This window comes from Mytilus edulis, unplaced genomic scaffold (genome assembly GCF_963676685.1).
Source record: "Mytilus edulis unplaced genomic scaffold, xbMytEdul2.2 SCAFFOLD_1863, whole genome shotgun sequence".
NCBI classification, from domain to species: domain Eukaryota; kingdom Metazoa; phylum Mollusca; class Bivalvia; order Mytilida; family Mytilidae; genus Mytilus; species Mytilus edulis.
This window is the reverse complement of record NW_027267377.1, coordinates 1-20,201: the sequence shown is the minus strand read 5'-3', so window position 1 is coordinate 20,201 and position 20,201 is coordinate 1. Positions and strand designations below refer to the sequence as shown.

Sequence of the window (20,201 nt, the reverse complement as noted above, 5' to 3'; positions counted from 1 at the left end):
ACTTCATCACAGTAATAAAAAAAACTGAACCCTGCAGAAATGAAAAAAAAATCCGAATATTGTCTGGAAACTAGAAAAATGCTTGTTTATGGCCCCTTATTCCTAAAACTGTTCGTACCATAACCTCCAAAATCAATCCAAACCTTCCTTTTGTAGTATGGAACCTACTTGTAAAATTTCATAGAGATACATTCATTTAAACTAAAGTTATTGTTCAAAAATAAAATGTGTCTTTAGACAACGACAACAACACCAAACGTATATTGTTAAGACTCTTAAAAATAAAATTGAGAATGGAAATGGGGAATGTGCCAAAGAGACAACAACCCAACCATATAAAAAAACAACAGCAGAATGTCACCAACAGGTCTTCAATGTAGCGAGAAATTCCCGCACCCGGAGGCGTCCTTCAACTGGCCCCTATCTATTTCGATAAGTTTATGCTGATCTCTAGATGATTTTCAGTTTTTGTTAAGTTATTTTGCTGTTTCATTTAACCCAATATACCCTTTTGTTTCATACCTTAAGGATAATTGTGTTTATGTCTTGTTTTTCACTAAAGCCAGCAGAATCAATCCTATTATTTTGATGGGATTTTTTCATGAATACTAATAAATGTGTGCATTAAATTAAGCAGCAGAATACTTATTCTTACCAATCTTTTCAAGGATAACAAAATTTTAAAGTACACCTAATGTGCATTACATTTAAATAAGACTCAACATGTATGCTTGAATCAATTAGGAAATGAAATTGTTTCAATAATATAATTGAAAATACATAGAACAAAAGTAGCAAATAAATATAAGGCTGTAAAAAGAATTTAAGAAATATACAGTAAAAAAATGTATAATCTGGACATATATTTAAATTTTATTTATCAATATTTGTCAAATACTATATAAGCTCCAAAAAGTAATAACAAATGCATATATATAAATAAATGATAGCATGTCATTAAAAGACTGTATGCTAATAATAAGGGGAAAAATAGCTATGTAATATATTTAACATATATGTATAACAAATAAAAAAAATACTATGGCAGTGTGAAATTGTCTAGATTTGTAAAATGCAATTTATTTTCATTATTAACTTATTTTGGAAGAAACTGAAACCAAATTGGTAGAGTGAACAGAGTATTTGTTTCACTTTATGACTATATTTGAAAAACACATACACTTTCTTTAAGCTTGCATTTTTGAAAACCATAGTTAAACTATAGTTTCTCCCAGATGTTTGTTCAGAATGTTTTCTTCTTTATCCAATTGTTGGAGCCATTTATTTCCAAACAACCTAATAAAGTATAAAAAATAATACACTTGCCATAGCAGAAGATTCAAAGTTTGAAATGAACACATATTAATACAATGTTACCCTTTTACTTACAAAAAAAGTCTTTCACTCCAAGATGTTTGTTCAGAATGTTTTATTCTATATCAAATTTTAGCATCATTTATTCCCAAATATACCAGTAAAATCAAAAATAATTATACTTTTATAAAAAAGACTTATTACAGTTAACTTATGTCATTTTGTTTCTCATTGGAAATTATACCAGACATCTTATTATCTTTATATTGCTATGACAGAAGATTTAAAGATTGAAATGAAAACAAATTAATACAATGTTAACCTTCTTCTTATTATAAAAACAGTAGATAGTGCAACTACTTGACTAGATAGGGTTTAACAGATACATATTTGTAAATAATGTAAAATTGTGTAAAACGTCATACAACAGGAACATAGATAATATTATAAAGCATACTTCAAGCTTTTATTTGGCAGTTTACTGTTCATTTGGGTATCCTTATCAATATATCTATATACTAAATGTTGGTGTATTCATTTTCAAACAGTATTATCATATTTTTATCTCCACTTTCCTTTGCTTCATCAGAAGGTATACGTCCCCATCTAGATATAGAAATAAATATCACATTAAATCAAGTAGAAACAAGAAACTTTAAAGAGAAGAATGACATAATTTATAATCTGATTAAAATAGATCTTTCACTTAACTTTGTTAGATTTGTTTGTTTTTTGTTGTTCCTTTTACTCAATGGACTAAATTAAAAAGAGGAATGGAAGACCAATACCTTTTATAAATGTCACATAAACATGTGCTTAGCCTAACAGGATTTTCAGTTAATGTCTAAAAATTTCGACCTCATTTATTTCTAAAAGTAGCAAATAAAGGTATATTTTTTATTACATATATGAATTGACTATGTGAAAAATAGCTTCCACACAAACTTGTGTCAAAAATTCACCTATGTGATCAAAACTGTATTGTATGCCCTTAACATGTAAACTATGTAAATATTCCAATCACTGAACCATAACAGAGGATACAGGGTCATTTGATATCTTGTTATACTGATCTCATCTCTACATGTACTAACACAATTGCATACATAATACTATTGACTTACCATTGGTTGTTGTCCTTAAACTGACCTAATCACAAACTAAACTTTAACATTTAAACTAAGCTAAAGAATCAAATTCAAACGACCATGAAACAATAAGTATTCATGAATACAACTCCATACCAAATATCATTGACTTATCATTAGTGATACTGACCTAATCAGATACTTTATCAAACTGTTAACATCATTGCAGCCGATGGAAGCAGCTTGCTCAACTCTCACTAACTTAACTTGTCGTGGGGACACAAAAATTGTCATTGCACTTATATACTCATAGAATATATTTTTCCTTTGTCAAAATACATTTTAATTTCTCATTTTGATACCATTTGCAATAATCATTTTTAAAACTCAGGATTATTTTAGTGAATATTGTCAAATAGAAAAATGATACATTATGGAAGCCTCCATTGCTGCCAAACAGCCATTTTTCAAGCAACATTGAATACTTTGCCTGCCTTAATAAAAAAATTCCTGAAAAATTGAGAATGATTTTTTAAGAACATGAAAGTCACTATAGTTAGATGTCACTTATGCCCATCCTTTTGGGTTGACAAGCCACTTCTTTCTTTGAACCACAAGACTAGATTAAACAATACCTTGGAAAGGTTAGAAAAGTTATTGTATTCAATACTGAATATTATGTTAACTTTGAGTGGACATTAAATGTTTTCCATGATTGGTCAACTCGAGCTGTGGTGTAAGCACAACATATGGTCAAATGTAATATTTCCATTCTTTGAATATACCTGTCTTTCAGAAGCTTATCAGCTCCATTCTCCAATAGATATTTAACTAAGTGAATATGTCCCTCTGCTACTGCCATATGTAAAGCTGATCTTTCATCATAGTCACTCTTATTACAGAGTTTAATGTCTGTCTTTAAATACCTGTAATTGAGAAAAAGAAAAGAAAATCACGTGGACAGAATTGGAATTAGTATAAAAACAACAGATTTATAACTATTCAAAACACTTCAATAGAATGAGATGATTTGTGAAGATACCTATTGACAATCAGGGCCAGTTTCAATAAGAGTAAAAAAAGGCTTATTTGTATCAAGAAATTCATATCTGTCCTGCAATTTTAAATGGTTGTACTACAATCTATTATAAAATGGAACTTACACAAAGTTATTCAATGATGTTTCTTCATTTATTTTGAAAATATTGACCTAAACTGGCTGCTAAAATTTAATTATTATTTCACTATTTCATTTCCATTAAAGGAACACTAGCCTTCAAATTCATGTTCACCTTTTTGACTCAAATTCTCATATTTGATTTATAACAATGTAAAACATGTATCCAAATTATAAAAAGTATAAAAAAAAAAAACAATTACTGGGCATGGGCTTGAGAATATGTAGCTGTTACTGGTGTGTATTTTAGTCCAGACCCTATCTAATTAATTATAGAGTTGACCTCTGAATGCTTCTGATGGTCATATAAGTGATATAAACATTAATATAGATAAAAACTCATGCAGTTGGATTTTTCTAGGTCTATTTAATTTAATTTTATAGATTAAAAATATATGTTAATCATCGTTTTTTCATGTATAAGACTGATGTTTTGTGGATCGAATCAGTCAATTAAATAATTTACCTTTGTTTCACTTTCAATGTAGACATTCTTTTCCTTTAAATAACTTAACACACACGATTCATGAATATCAATCTCTAGCTTATGGGCGAACTTGAAGTTCACATGAATACGGATGCTATGAGGTTTAATTATTCACTTGCAAGTGAATAATTCATCATCAATATTTCTTAGCTTATTTTGACAAAATTTAACCATACTAGCATCTAAAAGTGAATTATCATTTCGCTATTTTACTTCTATTAATGATTGAACAAAAAAGAACACATTATATATTTTTTTATATATCTCATAGCTCGTGCCCGTTAAATGATTGAAAAAAAATTTAAAATCTTGTAGTTAATACCGTTTTTGGTGGTGTATAGTCCACCCCTTTTTTACCCAAAATATGAAGTTGGTACAAGGGGTGTGGATAATACACAAAAATATTTTAAAATATTTTTTTCAAGATGTAAAGGGGATGAAAAGGGTGCATATTATACATAACAGTTTACTTTACATGGCCAAATATGGTACCAACTTTCTATATTTTAATTTGATTTAAAGAAAATATCAGGAATTACAATACGGATCCCCTACAGACACATTTAGCATGCTGAGTGATAAAACTATTCACACATATATGCATGATGCATAAAACTTTTGTATTGATAAAATAAGAGCTATACTAAACAGACATGAAAAAAATAACATAATTTCTTTAATCCAGCTAATGTCATTTTTAATATGGCATATGAAATATAAAGTGTATTTGTCAGGTAAATTTTCTTTGATATTAAAGGCAACAGTAGTATACCGCTGTTCAAAACTCATAAATCCATGGACAAAAAACAAAATCGGTATAACAAACTAAAACCGAGGGAAACGCATTAAATATAAGAGGAGAACAACGACATAACACTAAAATGTAACACATATAGACAAAATCCCACGAGAATAACAAATATAACATATATATATAACATCAAAACCAAATACATGAATTTGGGATAGACAAGTACCGTGACACGTCTTATCGCAATGTGAATTTACACTCAAAAATAAGAGAAAACAAACGACACAACGTTATAATGTAATACACACAGAAACGAACTATAATATAACAATGACCATATTCCTGACTTGGTACAGGGCATTTTTAAAGGAAAAAATGGTGGGTTGAACCTGGTTTTGTGGCATGCCAAACCTCGCACTTTTATGGCCATGTGAAATATAACATCAAAATGACAACACAGGACTACAATACAGATTTATTGAATTTCCAGAGTTTAAAAAAATCTACTAAACCAAAGATACCCTTGAAAACTTATAAGGATGCAGGTAAACTACAAATATCTGGTAATACCTTCAACAGGAAAGATTGAGGTCTGACAAAATTTAGGAAAGTCTAATGTTTAAATCAATTTTATTGCATACCTGCGAATTGTCTTTAAATCACCTTTACAAGCTCTATTAAGAAATAGAAATATCCTTTCTTCATCTGAATGTTTGATAAAGTTTTGGTCTTCCTCCTGTTCAAATAGAATGTTTTTTTAGTTTGAGTAAATCATTTCAATTGTGTCTTAATGTGACTTATACAACATGAAAATGAAAACCAATTAGCCATTACAGAACAATAGATTAAAACATGAAACATAATTGTTTTTTGGTTAGTTTTCACTACTATCTGTATATGTCGATCAGGTGACATCCCAAACTGTGTTACAAAGCTTGACGAAAGAAGTTCAACAATTACATAGAACTTACACACAAATTGCAGCAAATATTACCACTTATGAGTAAACCTAATGACAAGAATTTGTTTTGATTTTTAAGAAGCTATATATTTGTCAATATACATTTGCAATAACAACAACCTCATTGGTGTTGCACTGATAAAAAAACTGCAGCGTAGTGCATCATGAGATAGTTCGTCAATTACTAACCAAGGGTATGTATTTTACCTTTGTGCAAACTAAAAATTAAATCATGTTATGATAGTGTATGAAGACACAGAAATTAGGTTTTATCCAATTAGGAAACTAGCAAATGAAACTACTATCAAGGTGTAGAGAAAACATAAGTAAGAATAATTTTATCAATTCAGCTTTGTTTACCAATAAAGGTTACATTATTTATATTTATAAACTTATTCAGCTAAATCATGAGGTTGTAGTTCAGTGTTTACCATTGGTATATGTCGGTTACATTTGTTTTGTTACAAATTAGTTTTCTTGTTTCACATTTTCATATCAGAGGCCCAGGGCCTTTCATAGCTGACTATACAGTATTAGTATTTCTCAGCTTTGTAGGGTTACCTATGATTGCTTACATTTTCTTTATTTGAATTCTTGTTGATATCTCCATATTCTTTATACTGTACAAATGAAGATTGAATTAAATTTTATCAATACAATTTTGTTTACCAATAAAGGATAAAACGATTGCCAAAGAACCTTTACTTGTAATGAAGATGTATTTTTTGTTCTTGTCACCAACAGTAGGAAATATTAACAGGGTAAATAGTCCTTATAGCTATGTTAGTCCTAACCTTTTCTAAACTTTCATCAGAGGCTGCATCCATAGCCTTTTGTAGTACATCCTTTACTCTTTCAAAATCTTTTGTGCGAGACTCCTGTCCTTTCTGCTCCCAAAATTTAATTTTTTCATTCACTAAGTCAACTGGCATTTTCCAAAAGCTGTAAAAAAATATAACATGTGTGTACATAAAACATGTAGTTACTGTAAATTCAGAAATTATTGTGAAGTATTTATAAATACCAATAATGCAACTGAATAAGTACAGTGGCGGATTCCAGAACTTTTTGTAAGGGGGGCCCGCTCCAGTCCGCTCCAGGGGGGGGGGGGGGGGGGGGGGGCTGGGTCCGCCTTTGAAGTATAGCAATATAATAAGAACACACATTTTGAATAAGCTACATACAACTGTATGCAGATTTGCTTGAAATCCCAATAATTAATCTAACATTTATGTCCATTCTTCAAAAATAGCAGTAATAAATGCACACAGTAGTTTCTGATTTTACAGTACTATCAATGCTTTTCAAAGAATAAATTATGCTACTAGTAGAAGAGATCAAAGAAATTGTTGATTGTTACCGGTACTTAAATTGTTCAAAATCCAACGCAAATATTAAATGTGTATTCAAGATGAAAAAAATAAATGGGCAATGTGTTCATGGGACACAAATGATGCCCACGCTTGTATATCATATAAATTCATAAAGGGACATAACTTAAGAAATATATAAAATTAACAGAAACAAACTTCAGGACGTAGAGACATATGTACACATGTACATACTTGTGTATAGACAGACAAGGGTAAAACTTAATGCCCCCGCAGGTACAGCAGGGGGCATAAAAATAACAATTAATACAATAGATAGGATCTGCAAAAGGTAGAAAATGTGAGGGTAAGTTGGTTTGGGGCAGAGGAGTAGAGGCAAATTTGGCCTATCCATTATATTTTAAGAGAGAATAGGGGAAAAAATTCTCTGCAGGGCACAGCTTGATATGACCATAATGACCCCCCTCAACAGTGGGGCAATATGGACACAATATTCAAGTTACAGCTCTGAATTTGGATTGTAACAATATTTGACACATAGATTTATGACACACAATGAATGTGATAAAAGAACTTAAAAAAAAATGAAATTGGACATTTGCCTTTTATGGTCCAATATCCAAAATATAAATACAAGGTAAGATTAAGTGTAATTAAGAACCAGAAGAATTAATTTTTTGAGGAAACAAACCGAAATCAATTTCAGACCCTTTGGACCGCAATGTCAATCAATTTGAAAAAGGGGGCCCAAATTCATAATCCAAATACATGATTAGATTCAGCATATCAAAGAATCCGATATATTCAATTTTTGTTGAAATCACAAAATGGACACAGATTTTGACCTAATTAAAAAGTGTAGAAGTGAATATTTACCTGTTTCGAGCAAATGGTGAGACTTGTCTTTCGTGCAAGAGATATTTTACATCATCTAACCTCCCTTTAGCAGCAGCAACATGAAGTGGAGTTTCTTTAAGATAATCACTGCTGTCCATTTTGAAATATGTGTACCTGACCAATTGAAATTAATTATAATGAAATACGTTGTTCATATTCTTCATGAATAAACTATTTCACTCTTACAAAAATACAGTGTTTTTTATTTGAATACAATCAGTAGAGTGTAAATTGTTTAACTCGGTAGTTTTGATAAATCAATAAAGACTATAGCTATGATATAACATGTATAGACTTACTTGAAATCCTTAAGTGTATGTAAATATCCCTTTGAAGCAGCCATCATTAGAATAGTCAAGGTTTCATCTTTTACTGAAAGCTTTACATAAAATGATGAATTTAAACACATTAGGTAAAATAGTTCATTTTAAAAAAAAATTACAAACTGTTGACAAATAGATATGTTTTGTCTGTTTTCACTTTAAAACACCATTTGAGCGCTGTTCAAATGCTCAATTAGACTAATAAATAACCCAACCTACCCCAAAAATACACATGCAAATACAGTGGTACAGATTGACACAAAATTTGTCATGCAATTTCATAGAAATTTATAAAAAAAAAAAAAAAGGGAGCTTATTTCAATTAATATTTAACAAGTTACCATAGTGTCATGGAAATTGCTGAAAGTGTTTATCAGTTATTATGAGAAAACTTGTACAACCACATTAAAGTCCCAAAACTCCAATACATAAAATCAGAATATTTTCCTAATAAATTTTTTTCTGATTTATCTCTGATTTCTAGATCTTATTTTTTCAAAACTCCATAAATTCTATCCAGGTTTGAAGTAATGTTACATGTATTTGATAGATTTAGATAAGATTTTGATTAAAATGAGTGGCGTTACCACATCCTCTTTTAAAAACATTATTTGTTATCTCCAAGAAGGAACATTTTAAATGATAGAAGTACTTGTTGCAAACTTTATTCATAGAATTTTACTAAGTTAAACATCACTTTATAATTGGCTCAATAGTTTCAAATAGGTTTACAATTAGATAAACTTTAAATATTTATAGAGACAAACTCTATACACTACATACCTTAGCCTTTTGTCCTGCATTATTCTTATATTTTGTCAAAAGCTTTTGAATATCTTCATTTTTATCATTCATTGGTATTCTGGATTCTCTGTAGTATTAAACACATACATATGTACAGTAAAACATAAAGACTTAATAATTAATCGATTGCTACCCTAAAACCATGTAATTAGTTTGTATGATTTTACAACTATCACCATGTTAAACTGATATTTATTTTGAGGCTTTAAAAATAACCATAGATAGACATTTTGCAGAAAGAAGAAGTCTAAGATAACTCTAAGATTTTTTTTGAAGAAGGATATAGAAGAACATTTGATAATCGATTGGTTTATTGGTGTTTTCAAAGATTTGCGTTTTCATTTCAACCACCTGTAATTGGTGGGAGAAGCAGGAATGCCAAAAGATAACCACAACCTTCCACAGGAAACTTGCTGCCTAAGTCAATCAAGACTGAAGTACTTCACATTTGTCATATGCTGGTTTCAAAATAACAGTGGATTAATTACTAATACCACTTGGTCTCGTCCAGGCCCCTAGTAGGACATTGAAAATATTGCAGGGAGGTAACAGAAAACCTTTAATACCATCTTTTGGTGGGGTTTGTGTTGTTAAGTCTTTAGTTTTGTATGTTTTGTCGTGTGTACTACTTTTTTTCTGTTTGTCTTTTTCATTTTTATCCAGTGCGTTGTCAATTTATTTTTGATTTATGAGTTTGACTGTCCCTCTGGTATATCTTTCGCCACTCATTTTAATTTTTTCTATCCATAATTTTGAAGCAGAAAATATGAATCCTTCCATTTATACTTAAGTTCGTTCAGTTGTTTTAACTGGCTTTAAGATGATTTAATGATTGAAGTTTTGTTGGTTTTTGTAATATTTGATTTTCAATTTCTCTAATCTTTCTTTTGTACATGATCATAAGAGTGAAAATAAAAATGGGAAATGTGTCAAAGAGACAGCAACCCGACCACAGAAAAAACAACAGCAGAAAGTCAAGAACAGGTCTTCAACGTAGCGAGAATCCCGCCCCTGGAGCCGTCCTTCAGCTGGCCCCTAAACACATATATACTAGTTCAGTGCGTATGAACTCCATACTAATTCCAAATTGTACACAAGAAACTTAAATTAAAATGATACAAGACTAACAAAGGCCAGAGGCTCCTGACTTGGGACAGGCGCAAAAATGCGGCGGGGTTAAACATGTTTATGAGCTCAACCCTCCCCTATACCTCTAGCAAAAGTAGAAAAGTAAACGCATAACAATACGCACATTAAAATTCAGTTCAAGAGAAGTTCCCGTTGGGGGTTTAGTATCATACCATCATAACATATATGAGATGAACATAACCCGTGTCAACCCATGTCCTTCTTCATCATGATAAAATATTTTTTGGGGTTTTTATTGAAATCTTTTTACACTGTGTTGTGCATAGAATTAATATTGAAGACCTATTAAAATGAAAATGAACATTCTGTCCTACAAAGTGCAGGATATAAATGTGTACAAATTTTAAATAAAATAAATAAGCTTGTCTAGAAATAAGTGAAAATGAAAGTTCCCTAAAATACCCTTCTTCCCTCTCACAGAAAATTCATTGTTTGTCTACCTTTAGCTGTATCGAGGTTATCGTTTCTTTGGAGAATCTGATATGAGTTCATCCATCTCTTGTTTTGAAACTGTCTTCACATTTTACAAAATCATACAATTTCATAAACATAATATTTGATATGCCAAAGAAGAAAAGTTTAACACTGTGAGGTTAATTTACTCATTATGAGATGGCATGGATTACAATTTATTTAATGAATTAAATTTGGTAGACAGTTTGTATAATTTTACAATATTAATGTAAAATCTTTAGTTTTATGTACCTGTCTGGTATTGATACGGTAACCTTTGCCTCTTTGACAAGAAATTCAACAGCTTCCACATGTCCATTTGCAGCTGCAAGGTGCAAGGCAGTACGTCCATCGTAGTCTCTCAAATTCATGTCCACTTTCTTTTCATGTAAGCTGTCGAATAGCATTAAATTAAAAATTTGCACAGAAAGACAGTAAATATTTCTCTTGTAAAAATTAGATTTAATATTGTTCTATATATATGTATATATTAATCTTTGAAACCGTCTATCAGTGCACATTCTATATGTTTCTGGAATGATAAGCTTAATCTACACAGGTTGAAAGATTTCATAGCCAATATATCATGGTATGAGTGTCAGTAACGGAGACATTCAGTTTCCAAAAGATTTCAACACATTGTACAATGTACTTTGAAAAACAAAAAAAATGTATCCTATCCTATATTTTTTCCACAAAAATATGTTTTGCTCTATTATTACACATTTGCATTGAGAGATAAATAGATTTGACCGAGATCAGAAGCAGTCATGAGGTTTTAATGGCAGCATTGAAAAAAATCAACATCTAATTAATTTCAAATTTTTATGATTTAATCAGCAACATTACAGTGGCTTATTCCAACCACTCCTTTAAAAGTAAGTTTTTTTGGATGAGAGCATACAAAAAATACATACTGGATGTTTACATATATACCTTTGTAAGTGGGAACATCACATTTGCTGCAGCATATATCAATCTACATGTTCTATAATCATCATTCTCTGTGTCCTTTAACTCCTATCATATAATAAAATATATACACAAATAATATGTCTGAGAAGAAAAATGCTCCCTGATCAAGTGTTGCAATATAACAATTTAAAAAGGAGCATAACTCTAGAACAGTGCCAAAATTTCATGAAAATAATACCCAATGCGACAAACTATAACATGCAGAGTTCTCATTTTGGCATGAGTGAAATACTGAAAACATTCAAGTTTGTCGGTCATTAAGACATTAGCTCACTTGCCGTCCAGAGCTAATCTTTAGATAATCAGGCATGGACTAAGGAATAAGCTCATTTGATATTTTAATAAATGTTACGGACGCAATCATGAGTTGGTTGACCGTTATGAAATAACCATCTCACAGCTTATATCAGATATGTTTCTTGTGTTGTAACTACAATACCCTTCCAGTTTCACGAATGTGACATACCTAATTAGATTATATACCGAATTTGTAATAACATAAGCAACACGAGGAGGGCCACATGTGGAGCAGGATCAGCTTACCCTTCCGGAGCAACTGAGATCACCCCATTTTTATGGGGTTCGTGTTGCTTATTCTTTAGTTTTCTATAGTGTGTCTTTTGTACTTTATTTGTCAGGTTGTCTTTTTAATTTTAGCCATGGCGTTGTCAGTTAACTTTTAATCTATGAGTTTGACTGTCCCTCTGGTATCTTTTGTGTCTTTGATAGTTACCTACTTTTTTATTTATTGATATCAAAGATAATCAATCATGTAAATCATTGTTACATTTGTGATATAGAGTTTTCATGGGCAATGTTTTCCAATTAAAATGTATAGCAAATTGTTATTAAAATTGGGGATATTCACAATTTAATTAGTTCTTAGTTATTCTGATGTGGTACTTACTGAGCAGTGGTTTAAAAATTCATTATAAACAATCTCCAGTGCAGAAGTTTTTGCTGCTTCCCAAGGAGTGACATTCCATCTATATGAAAGAATGTTATAAAATGATATAGTTGTTTAAATTATTAAGCATTTATTCACAAATTAACTGATGTTTATTCAAACATTGAAGATAAGGCACAGTTGTTATCCCCACCCTGGTAGATTAAACTCACTTCATTTAAATTCAAAAAAGAAAAAAATCCAAGATAAAAGAACTCCCAAAAAATCTTTAAAAAATAGTTAATGGGAAATCAAGTCTGTATATTTATGAAATAAATGCCACAATTAGAAAAAAAATATTATAAATAACGACTCAAATAAATTACTGACCAGATATTAAATACACAGAGAGCATGATACGCCGTCACTATCGATATTGAAATTGTTGCAAAATAAAATAGATCATTTAAAATGCATTTAATCATACGCAAATACAAGGCTCTGTAAAAAAATAACATGCCTGAGGATACACTCAGTCAAATAAGTATAAGTTAGCTGTCAGATAACTGCAAGTACTCTCAGATCTGTTCATTGTGTCTTTTGTGTCGGAATGTATAAGTACCCGGCCACGTCCACTTGTATTTTTTGTCTATCTGATGAGTTAAGCCTTTTTCAACTGATTTTTATAGTTCGTTCTTATGTTGTACTGTTATACCACTGTCCCGGGTTAGGGGAGGGTTGGGATCCCGCTAACATGTTTAACCCCCGCCACATCATTTGTGTATGTGCCTGTCCCAAGTCAGGAGCCTGTAATTCAGTGGTTGTCGTTTGTTTATGTGTTACATATTTGTTTTTCGTTCATTTTGTTTACATAAATAAGGCCGTTAGTTTTCTCGTTTGAATTGTTTTACATTGTCTTATAGGGGCTATTTATAGCTGACTATGCGGTATGGGCTTTGCTCATTGTTGAAGGCCGTACGGTGACCTATAGTTGTTGATGTTTGTGTCATTTTGGTCTTTTGTGGATAGTTGTCTCATTGGCAATCATACCACATCTGCTTTTTTATATTGCGTCACTGACTGTTAAATGTCACATAACGACAGAATGATTTACAAGAAAATATTCAAAATCGTACAACAGTGTTCAATTTGTAGTAATTTGATCAAGACATACCAGAGCTAGTACATTAAAAAAAAGACAGCCAAATTCTATTAACGCAAATTGTGGAAAGGCAAACTGGAAAATTGAAAAAATCATAAGAGGGTTTCCTTTCATTCATACCAACAGGAATGTAAAGTTTGAAGAAAATTAATATAGGACTACTGGATTAAATGAGTTATTTGTAAAAAAAAATGCCTTGGGTAAAAGAAACAAAGCCAAAAAATTTAATTGAAAGAAAGATTTCTTCACCTCAATTTATATGTTGTGTATAAGTTATTTAGGTTAAAGCGAACATAAGTTATCCTACAAAGTATTGATGGACAGACAGATAGATGGAATGACATACAGCTATCAGTATACCATAATACTTTCATTCTTTGACATGTATATACAATTTCAAGGCTTTAAAAATATGAAAAGTGTGATGAAAAAAGAAGAGTGAAAGCAGGCCAAATCAGATTGATAAACAAGGTGAATGCAATATAGCTAGCAAACCTACAGTTGAGGGTAAAATAAAAATTCAATGGAATGTATAATGTAGAAATCAGTTTTTATCATCTTTTCTTACGTACAAAGTGTCTGTACCATACAAAGATATATATGGTAGAGAAAAAAACATACCTATCTGCGCCATTCTTTGCAATCCCTTGTTGATCACATTCTCCTAACAGGAATTTAACAATATGCTCCTGATTATCACTGACTGCAATATGAAGTGCTGTACGTTTGTCATAATCACAAGCATCCATATTGTAACCACACTCCTTGAATCTGTCATTACAAGTAAAGGGTAAAAAAACATCTACATCCAGTATATCAACATCAAAATTTTTACAGATATGTAAAAGAACAGAATAAGTTATGTTCCAAAAAAAAAAATCAATATAAAAGCAATTATGATTGATAAATCAAGTCCTAACCTGTGTATCACCTTTGTGAAAAAGAGCTTTACATAAGAACATTTTCTTATATTGAAATGTAGCCAAACTTTGTTATAAGTTTTTATATTACAATTCAAATCATGTTCACAATGTCGTATTTTTCTCAGTGTGTTAATGACGTTTTTCACTTAATTCATTGGATGTTGGATGTGTACTGATTTTATTTCAATCTTAGTCACATGATTTTTTTATTAGCTGTTATTATTGTTATTCGCTTCAAACCAAATGTCATAAAGTGTGATTAGTCTCAGTGTCTTTTTGTTGAAAGCGAATAAAGCATGATGGATGAATAAATTTCTGTGTTTTTTTTGTTTTACGTTTTCTGATTTGTATTGATCTAATGAATTTAGCCTTTTTCAACTGATTCGTATAGCTCTTTCTCATATTGTGCTGTTACACTATTGTCTTAGCTAACAGAGGGAGTAAAGAGCCCTAAAAAATAGTGTATACTTGGTGCCATCTCATTCTTTATGTGCCTGTCCATAGTCAAGAGTCTGTAGTTCAGTGGTTGTCGTTGGTACATGTCTATCATATTTGTTTTTCTTAAATATAAGACTGTAATTTTTTTCAACTGAATTGTCTCATATATTTTATGCAAATGTTTTACACAAATTAAACAACTAAAACACACAATTTGGAGGTTTCTTCAGCCCTTATTGTATTTTTTGAAACACAAATCTTACTGTCTCATCCTTTTGATATCCCCTCTTGATGCACAGTTTAGTAGCCGAACAATCTGAACATCTTCTGGTGGGGTGGCCTCCTATAGCAACAAGAAAATTTCATTTAAAATTGATGGGCAGAAAAATTATCAATCCTATCAATACTGTGGTGATACATTGATAATTAATATAGGCGATGGAAATGGATAGGCCATGTTCTACGAAAAGACAAACATGACATAACAAGAATAGCTCTACGTTGGACACCAGCAGAGGGGAAACGAAAGAGAGGGAGACCGAAAGAAACATGGCGACGTACAATAGAGAGCGAACACAGAGTCATGGGAATGGCATGGGGAAGGGCCGAAAGAAAGGCAGAAGAAAGGCAACAGTGGAGGGCGTTGGTAGTGGCCTCATGTGCAAGTACGCACGAAGAGGATTAAGTACCTTACATGTAATAAAATAATTTTTATGGTGAAATACAAACAAGATTAATCTTTATAAACTTCAAGACTTTGTTTTCAAACATTCAGTCCAATATAAAGATATTTAAAAGTAACTTTCCCTTGAAATAAAAAAAATATAATTATAAGTGTATATCAATAGACACATTACAGGTCAGATTCTTCTCTTAATATGTTAACATATGCATAATGCCTTAAATATGTATCATTTAAAAAGCAATAAATTTTATAAAAAAAATTAAGTATATGGTATACTATAAACTCATACCAAAATAAACAAGAAGGCATTGAAAAGAAGGGTAAAAACGTTAGTTTCTTTCAAATTTATGTCAAAATATGTACTGCAATCTCCAAGTATACACAGTGATCAAACTACTTTGTTGAAATAGCAGCAAAGTATTTCCCCGAATATATTAACTTATGTTACCTAATAAAGTAAAAAACCAGCTGTTTTATAAGATGCAAATATATTAAACCCTATTGTATGCGTACTGAAATTGTTGCATAAATAAAATAGGAGACAACATTTCATCAGAAATGAGTTAAATTATCCTACAGAAAATACCTTAAAAGGATTCATTACAACTATTAATAAAAGTATTCAATACAATCAACAGGGAGATTAATTTCACCAAGAAAGACAATGTTTATACAAGATTCTTAAAATTTTTAAAACAGTTTATCAATTGCACAATGTGTCAAGAGGTCAAGGGAGATTATAGCTAGGTGTTTGTCCTCATCCAACATAATAACAGAATAGATGTCAAGGGAGTCTATAGCCAGAAGTTTAGCTTCCTCCAACATAATAACAGACAAGAGGTCAAGAGAGTCTATAGCTAGACGTTTGGCTTCCTCCAACATACTAATAGACTAGAGGTCAAGGGAGTCTATAGCCAGAAGTTTGACATTCTCCAACATAATAACAGACTAGAGGTCAAGGGAGTCTATAGCTAGAAGTTTGGCTTCCTCCATCATAATAACAGACTACAGGTCAAGGGAGTCTATAGCTTTAAGTTTGGCTTCCTCCAACATGAAAACAGACTAGAGGTCAAGGGAGTCTATGGCTAGAAGTTTGGCTTCCTCCAACATAATAACATACTAGAGGTCAAGGGAGTCTATAGCTAGAAGTTTGGCTTCCTCCAATATAATAACATACTAGAGGTCAAGGTCGATTATAGCTAGAAGTTTGACATTCTCCAACATAATAACAGACTAGAGGTCAAGGGAGTCTATAGCCAGAAGTTTGACATTCTCCAACATAATAACAGACTAGAGGTCAAGGGAGTCTATAGCTATAAGTTTGGCTTCCTCCAACATAATAACAGACTAGAGGTCAAGGGAGTCTATAGCTTTAAGTTTGGCTTCCTCTAACATGAAAACAGACTAGAGGTCATGGGAGTCTATAGCTAGAAGTTTGGCTTCCTCCAACATAATAACAGACTAGAGGTCAAGGGAGTCTATAGCTAGAAGTTTGGCTTCCTCCAATATAATAACAGACTAGAGGTCGAGGGAGATTATAGCTAGAAGTTTGGCTTCCTCCATTATAATAACAGACTAGAGGTCAAGGGAGATTTTAGCAAGAAGTTTGGCTTCCGCCAACATAATAACAGACTAGAGGACAAGGAAGTCTATAGCCAGTAATTTGGCTTCCTCCAACATAATGACAGGCTAGAGGTCAAAGAAGTCTATAGCTAGAAGTTTGGCAATATAACAACAGACTAGAGATCAAGGTAGATTATAGCTAGAAGTTTTGCTTACTCCAACATAATAACATACTAGCGGTCAAGGGAGTCTATAGCTAGAAGTTTGTCTTCCTTCAACATAAAAACAGACTAGATGTCAAGGGAGTCTATAGCTAGAAGTTTATCTTCCTCAAACATAATAACAGACTAGAGGTCAAGGAGATTATAGCTAGAAGTATGGCTTCCTCCAACATAATAACAGACTACAGGTCAAGGGAGACTATAGCTAGAATTTTGGCTTCCTCCAATATAATAACAGACTAGAGGTCAACGTAGATTATAGCTAGAAGTTTGTCTTCCTCCAACATAATGAGAGGCTAGAGGTCAAGGAGTGTATAGCCAGAAGTGTGGCTTACTCCCAACATAATAACAGACTAGAGGTCAAGGGAGTCTATAGCTAGAAGTTTGTCTTCCTCCAACATAAAAACAGACTAGAGGTCAAGGGAGTCTATAGCTAGAAGTTTATCTTCCTCCAACATAATAACAGACTAGAGGTCAAGGGAGATTATAGCTAGAAGTTTGGCTTCCTCCAACATAATAACAGACAAATGGTCAAGGAAGTCTATAGCCAGAAGTTTGGCGTCCTCCAACACAATAATAGACAAGAGGTTAAGTAAGTCTATAGCTAGAAGTTTGGCTTTCTCCAACATAATAACAGACTAGAGGTCAAGGGAGTCTATAACTAGAAGTTTAGCTTCCTACAACATAATAACAGACTAGAGGTCAATGCAGTCTATAGCTAGAAGTTTGGCGTCCTCCAACATAATAACAGACTAGAGGTCAAGGGGGTCTATAGCTAGAAGTTTGGCCTCCTCCAACATACTAATAGACTAGAGGTCAAGGGAGTCTATAGCCAGAAGTTTGACGTTCTCCAACATAATAACCGATTAGACGTCAAGGAAGTCTAAAGCTATAAGTTTGGCTTCCTCCAACATAATAACAGACTGGAGGTCAAGGAGGTCTATAACTAGAATTTTTAACTTCCTCCAACATAATGACAGGCTGAAGGTCAAGAGAGTGTATAGCCAGAAGTTTGGCTTCCTCCAACATAATAACAGACTAAAGGTCAAGGGAGTCTATAGCTATAAGTTTGACTTCCTCCAACATAATAACAGACTAGAGGTCAAGGAGGTCTATAACTAGAAGTTTGGCTTCCTCCAACATAATAACAGGCTAAAGGTCAAGAGAGTGTAAAGCCAGAAGTTTGGCTTCCTCCAACATAATAACAGACTAGAGGTCAAGAGAGATTATAGCTAGAATTTTGGCTTCCTCCAACTTTATAAGAGACTAGATGTCAAGGGAGTCTATAGCTAGAAGTTTTTCTTCCTCCAACATAATAACAGACTAGAGGTCAAGGGAGTCTATAGCTAAAAGTTTGGCTTCCTCCAACATAAAAACAGACTAAAGGTCAAGGGAGTCTATAGCTATAAGTTTGACTTCCTCCAACATAATAACAGACTAGAGGTCAAGGAGGTCTATAACTAGAAGTTTGGCTTCCTCCAACATAATAACAGACTAGAGGTCAAGAGAGTGTATAGCCAGAAGTGTGGCTTACTCCCAACATAATAACAGACTAGAGGTCAAGGGAGTCTATAGCTAGAAGTTTGTCTTCCTCCAACATAAAACAGACTAGAGGTCAAGGGAGTCTATAGCTAGAAGTTTATCTTCCTCCAACATAATAACAGACTAGAGGTCAAGGGAGATTATAGCTAGAAGTTTGGCTTCCTCCAACATAATAACAGACAAATGGTCAAGGAAGTCTATAGCCAGAAGTTTGGCGTCCTCCAACACAATAATAGACTAGAGGTTAAGTAAGTCTATAGCTAGAAGTTTGGCTTTCTCCAACATAATAACAGACTAGAGGTCAAGGGAGTCTATAACTAGAAGTTTTGCTTCCTACAACATAATAACAGACTAGAGGTCAATGCAGTCTATAGCTAGAAGTTTGGCGTCCTCCAACATAATAACAGACTAGAGGTCAAGGGGGTCTATAGCTAGAAGTTTGGCCTCCTCCAACATACTAATAGACTAGAGGTCAAGGGAGTCTATAGCCAGAAGTTTGACGTTCTCCAACATAATAACCGATTAGACGTCAAGGAAGTCTAAAGCTATAAGTTTGGCTTCCTCCAACATAATAACAGACTGGAGGTCAAGGAGGTCTATAACTAGAATTTTAACTTCCTCCAACATAATGACAGGCTGAAGGTCAAGAGAGTGTATAGCCAGAAGTTTGGCTTCCTCCAACATAATAACAGACTAAAGGTCAAGGGAGTCTATAGCTATAAGTTTGACTTCCTCCAACATAATAACAGACTAGAGGTCAAGGAGGTCTATAACTAGAAGTTTGGCTTCCTCCAACATAATAACAGGCTAAAGGTCAAGAGAGTGTAAAGCCAGAAGTTTGGCTTCTCCAACATAATAACAGACTAGAGGTCAAGAGAGATTATAGCTAGAATTTTGGCTTCCTCCAACTTTATAAGAGACTAGATGTCAAGGGAGTCTATAGCTAGAAGTTTTTCTTCCTCCAACATAATAACAGACTAGAGGTCAAGGGAGTCTATAGCTAAAAGTTTGGCTTCCTGTAACATAATAACAGGCTTGAGGTCAAGGTAGTCTATAGCTAGAAGTTTGGCT

General features: G+C 32.5%; 2 protein-coding genes across 2 annotated transcripts; both read right to left on the bottom strand.

Annotated features, from left to right (window-relative positions):
* Positions 1-1,012: 1,012 nt before the first annotated feature.
* LOC139505228 (serine/threonine-protein kinase TNNI3K-like) lies at positions 1,013-11,124 on the bottom strand. The gene is made up of 8 exons (XM_071294986.1): positions 10,988-11,124; positions 9,113-9,200; positions 8,306-8,385; positions 7,986-8,120; positions 6,573-6,720; positions 5,459-5,553; positions 3,188-3,328; positions 1,013-1,920 (listed from the first exon to the last, which is right to left on the bottom strand). The coding sequence occupies exons 1-8, from the start codon at positions 11,104-11,106 to the stop codon at positions 1,833-1,835; spliced, it is 894 nt and encodes a 297-aa protein (XP_071151087.1). The 5' UTR covers positions 11,107-11,124; the 3' UTR covers positions 1,013-1,832.
* Positions 11,125-11,225: 101 nt separating this feature from the next.
* On the bottom strand, positions 11,226-16,686 carry LOC139505227 (glutaminase liver isoform, mitochondrial-like). The gene is made up of 6 exons (XM_071294984.1): positions 16,579-16,686; positions 15,383-15,462; positions 14,380-14,529; positions 12,618-12,696; positions 11,672-11,755; positions 11,226-11,267 (listed from the first exon to the last, which is right to left on the bottom strand). Exons 1-6 carry the CDS (start codon positions 16,684-16,686, stop codon positions 11,226-11,228), a joined length of 543 nt encoding a protein of 180 aa, XP_071151085.1.
* Positions 16,687-20,201: the final 3,515 nt, after the last annotated feature.

Excerpts from the sequence above, each read along its gene's own strand:
- LOC139505228 (XM_071294986.1), bottom strand. The coding sequence starts at position 11,106 with ATGAATTTGAGAGACTACGATGGACGTACTGCCTTGCACCTTGCAGCT. Across the intron at positions 9,201-10,987 it reads ACCGTATCAATACCAGACAG|AGAATCCAGAATACCAATGA; the intron begins GTACATAAAACT and ends TTAATACTACAG. Across the intron at positions 5,554-6,572 it reads CTGATGAAAGTTTAGAAAAG|GAGGAAGACCAAAACTTTAT; the intron begins GTTAGGACTAAC and ends CTATTTGAACAG.
- LOC139505227 (XM_071294984.1), bottom strand. The coding sequence starts at position 16,686 with ATGTTGGAGGAAGCCAAACGTCTAGCTATAGACTCTCTTGACCTCTTG. Across the intron at positions 14,530-15,382 it reads GATATCAAAAGGATGAGACA|ATTCAAGGAGTGTGGTTACA; the intron begins GTAAGATTTGTG and ends TTGTAATGACAG. Across the intron at positions 12,697-14,379 it reads GCAAAGAATGGCGCAGATAG|ATGGAATGTCACTCCTTGGG; the intron begins GTATGTTTTTTT and ends TCTTTCATATAG.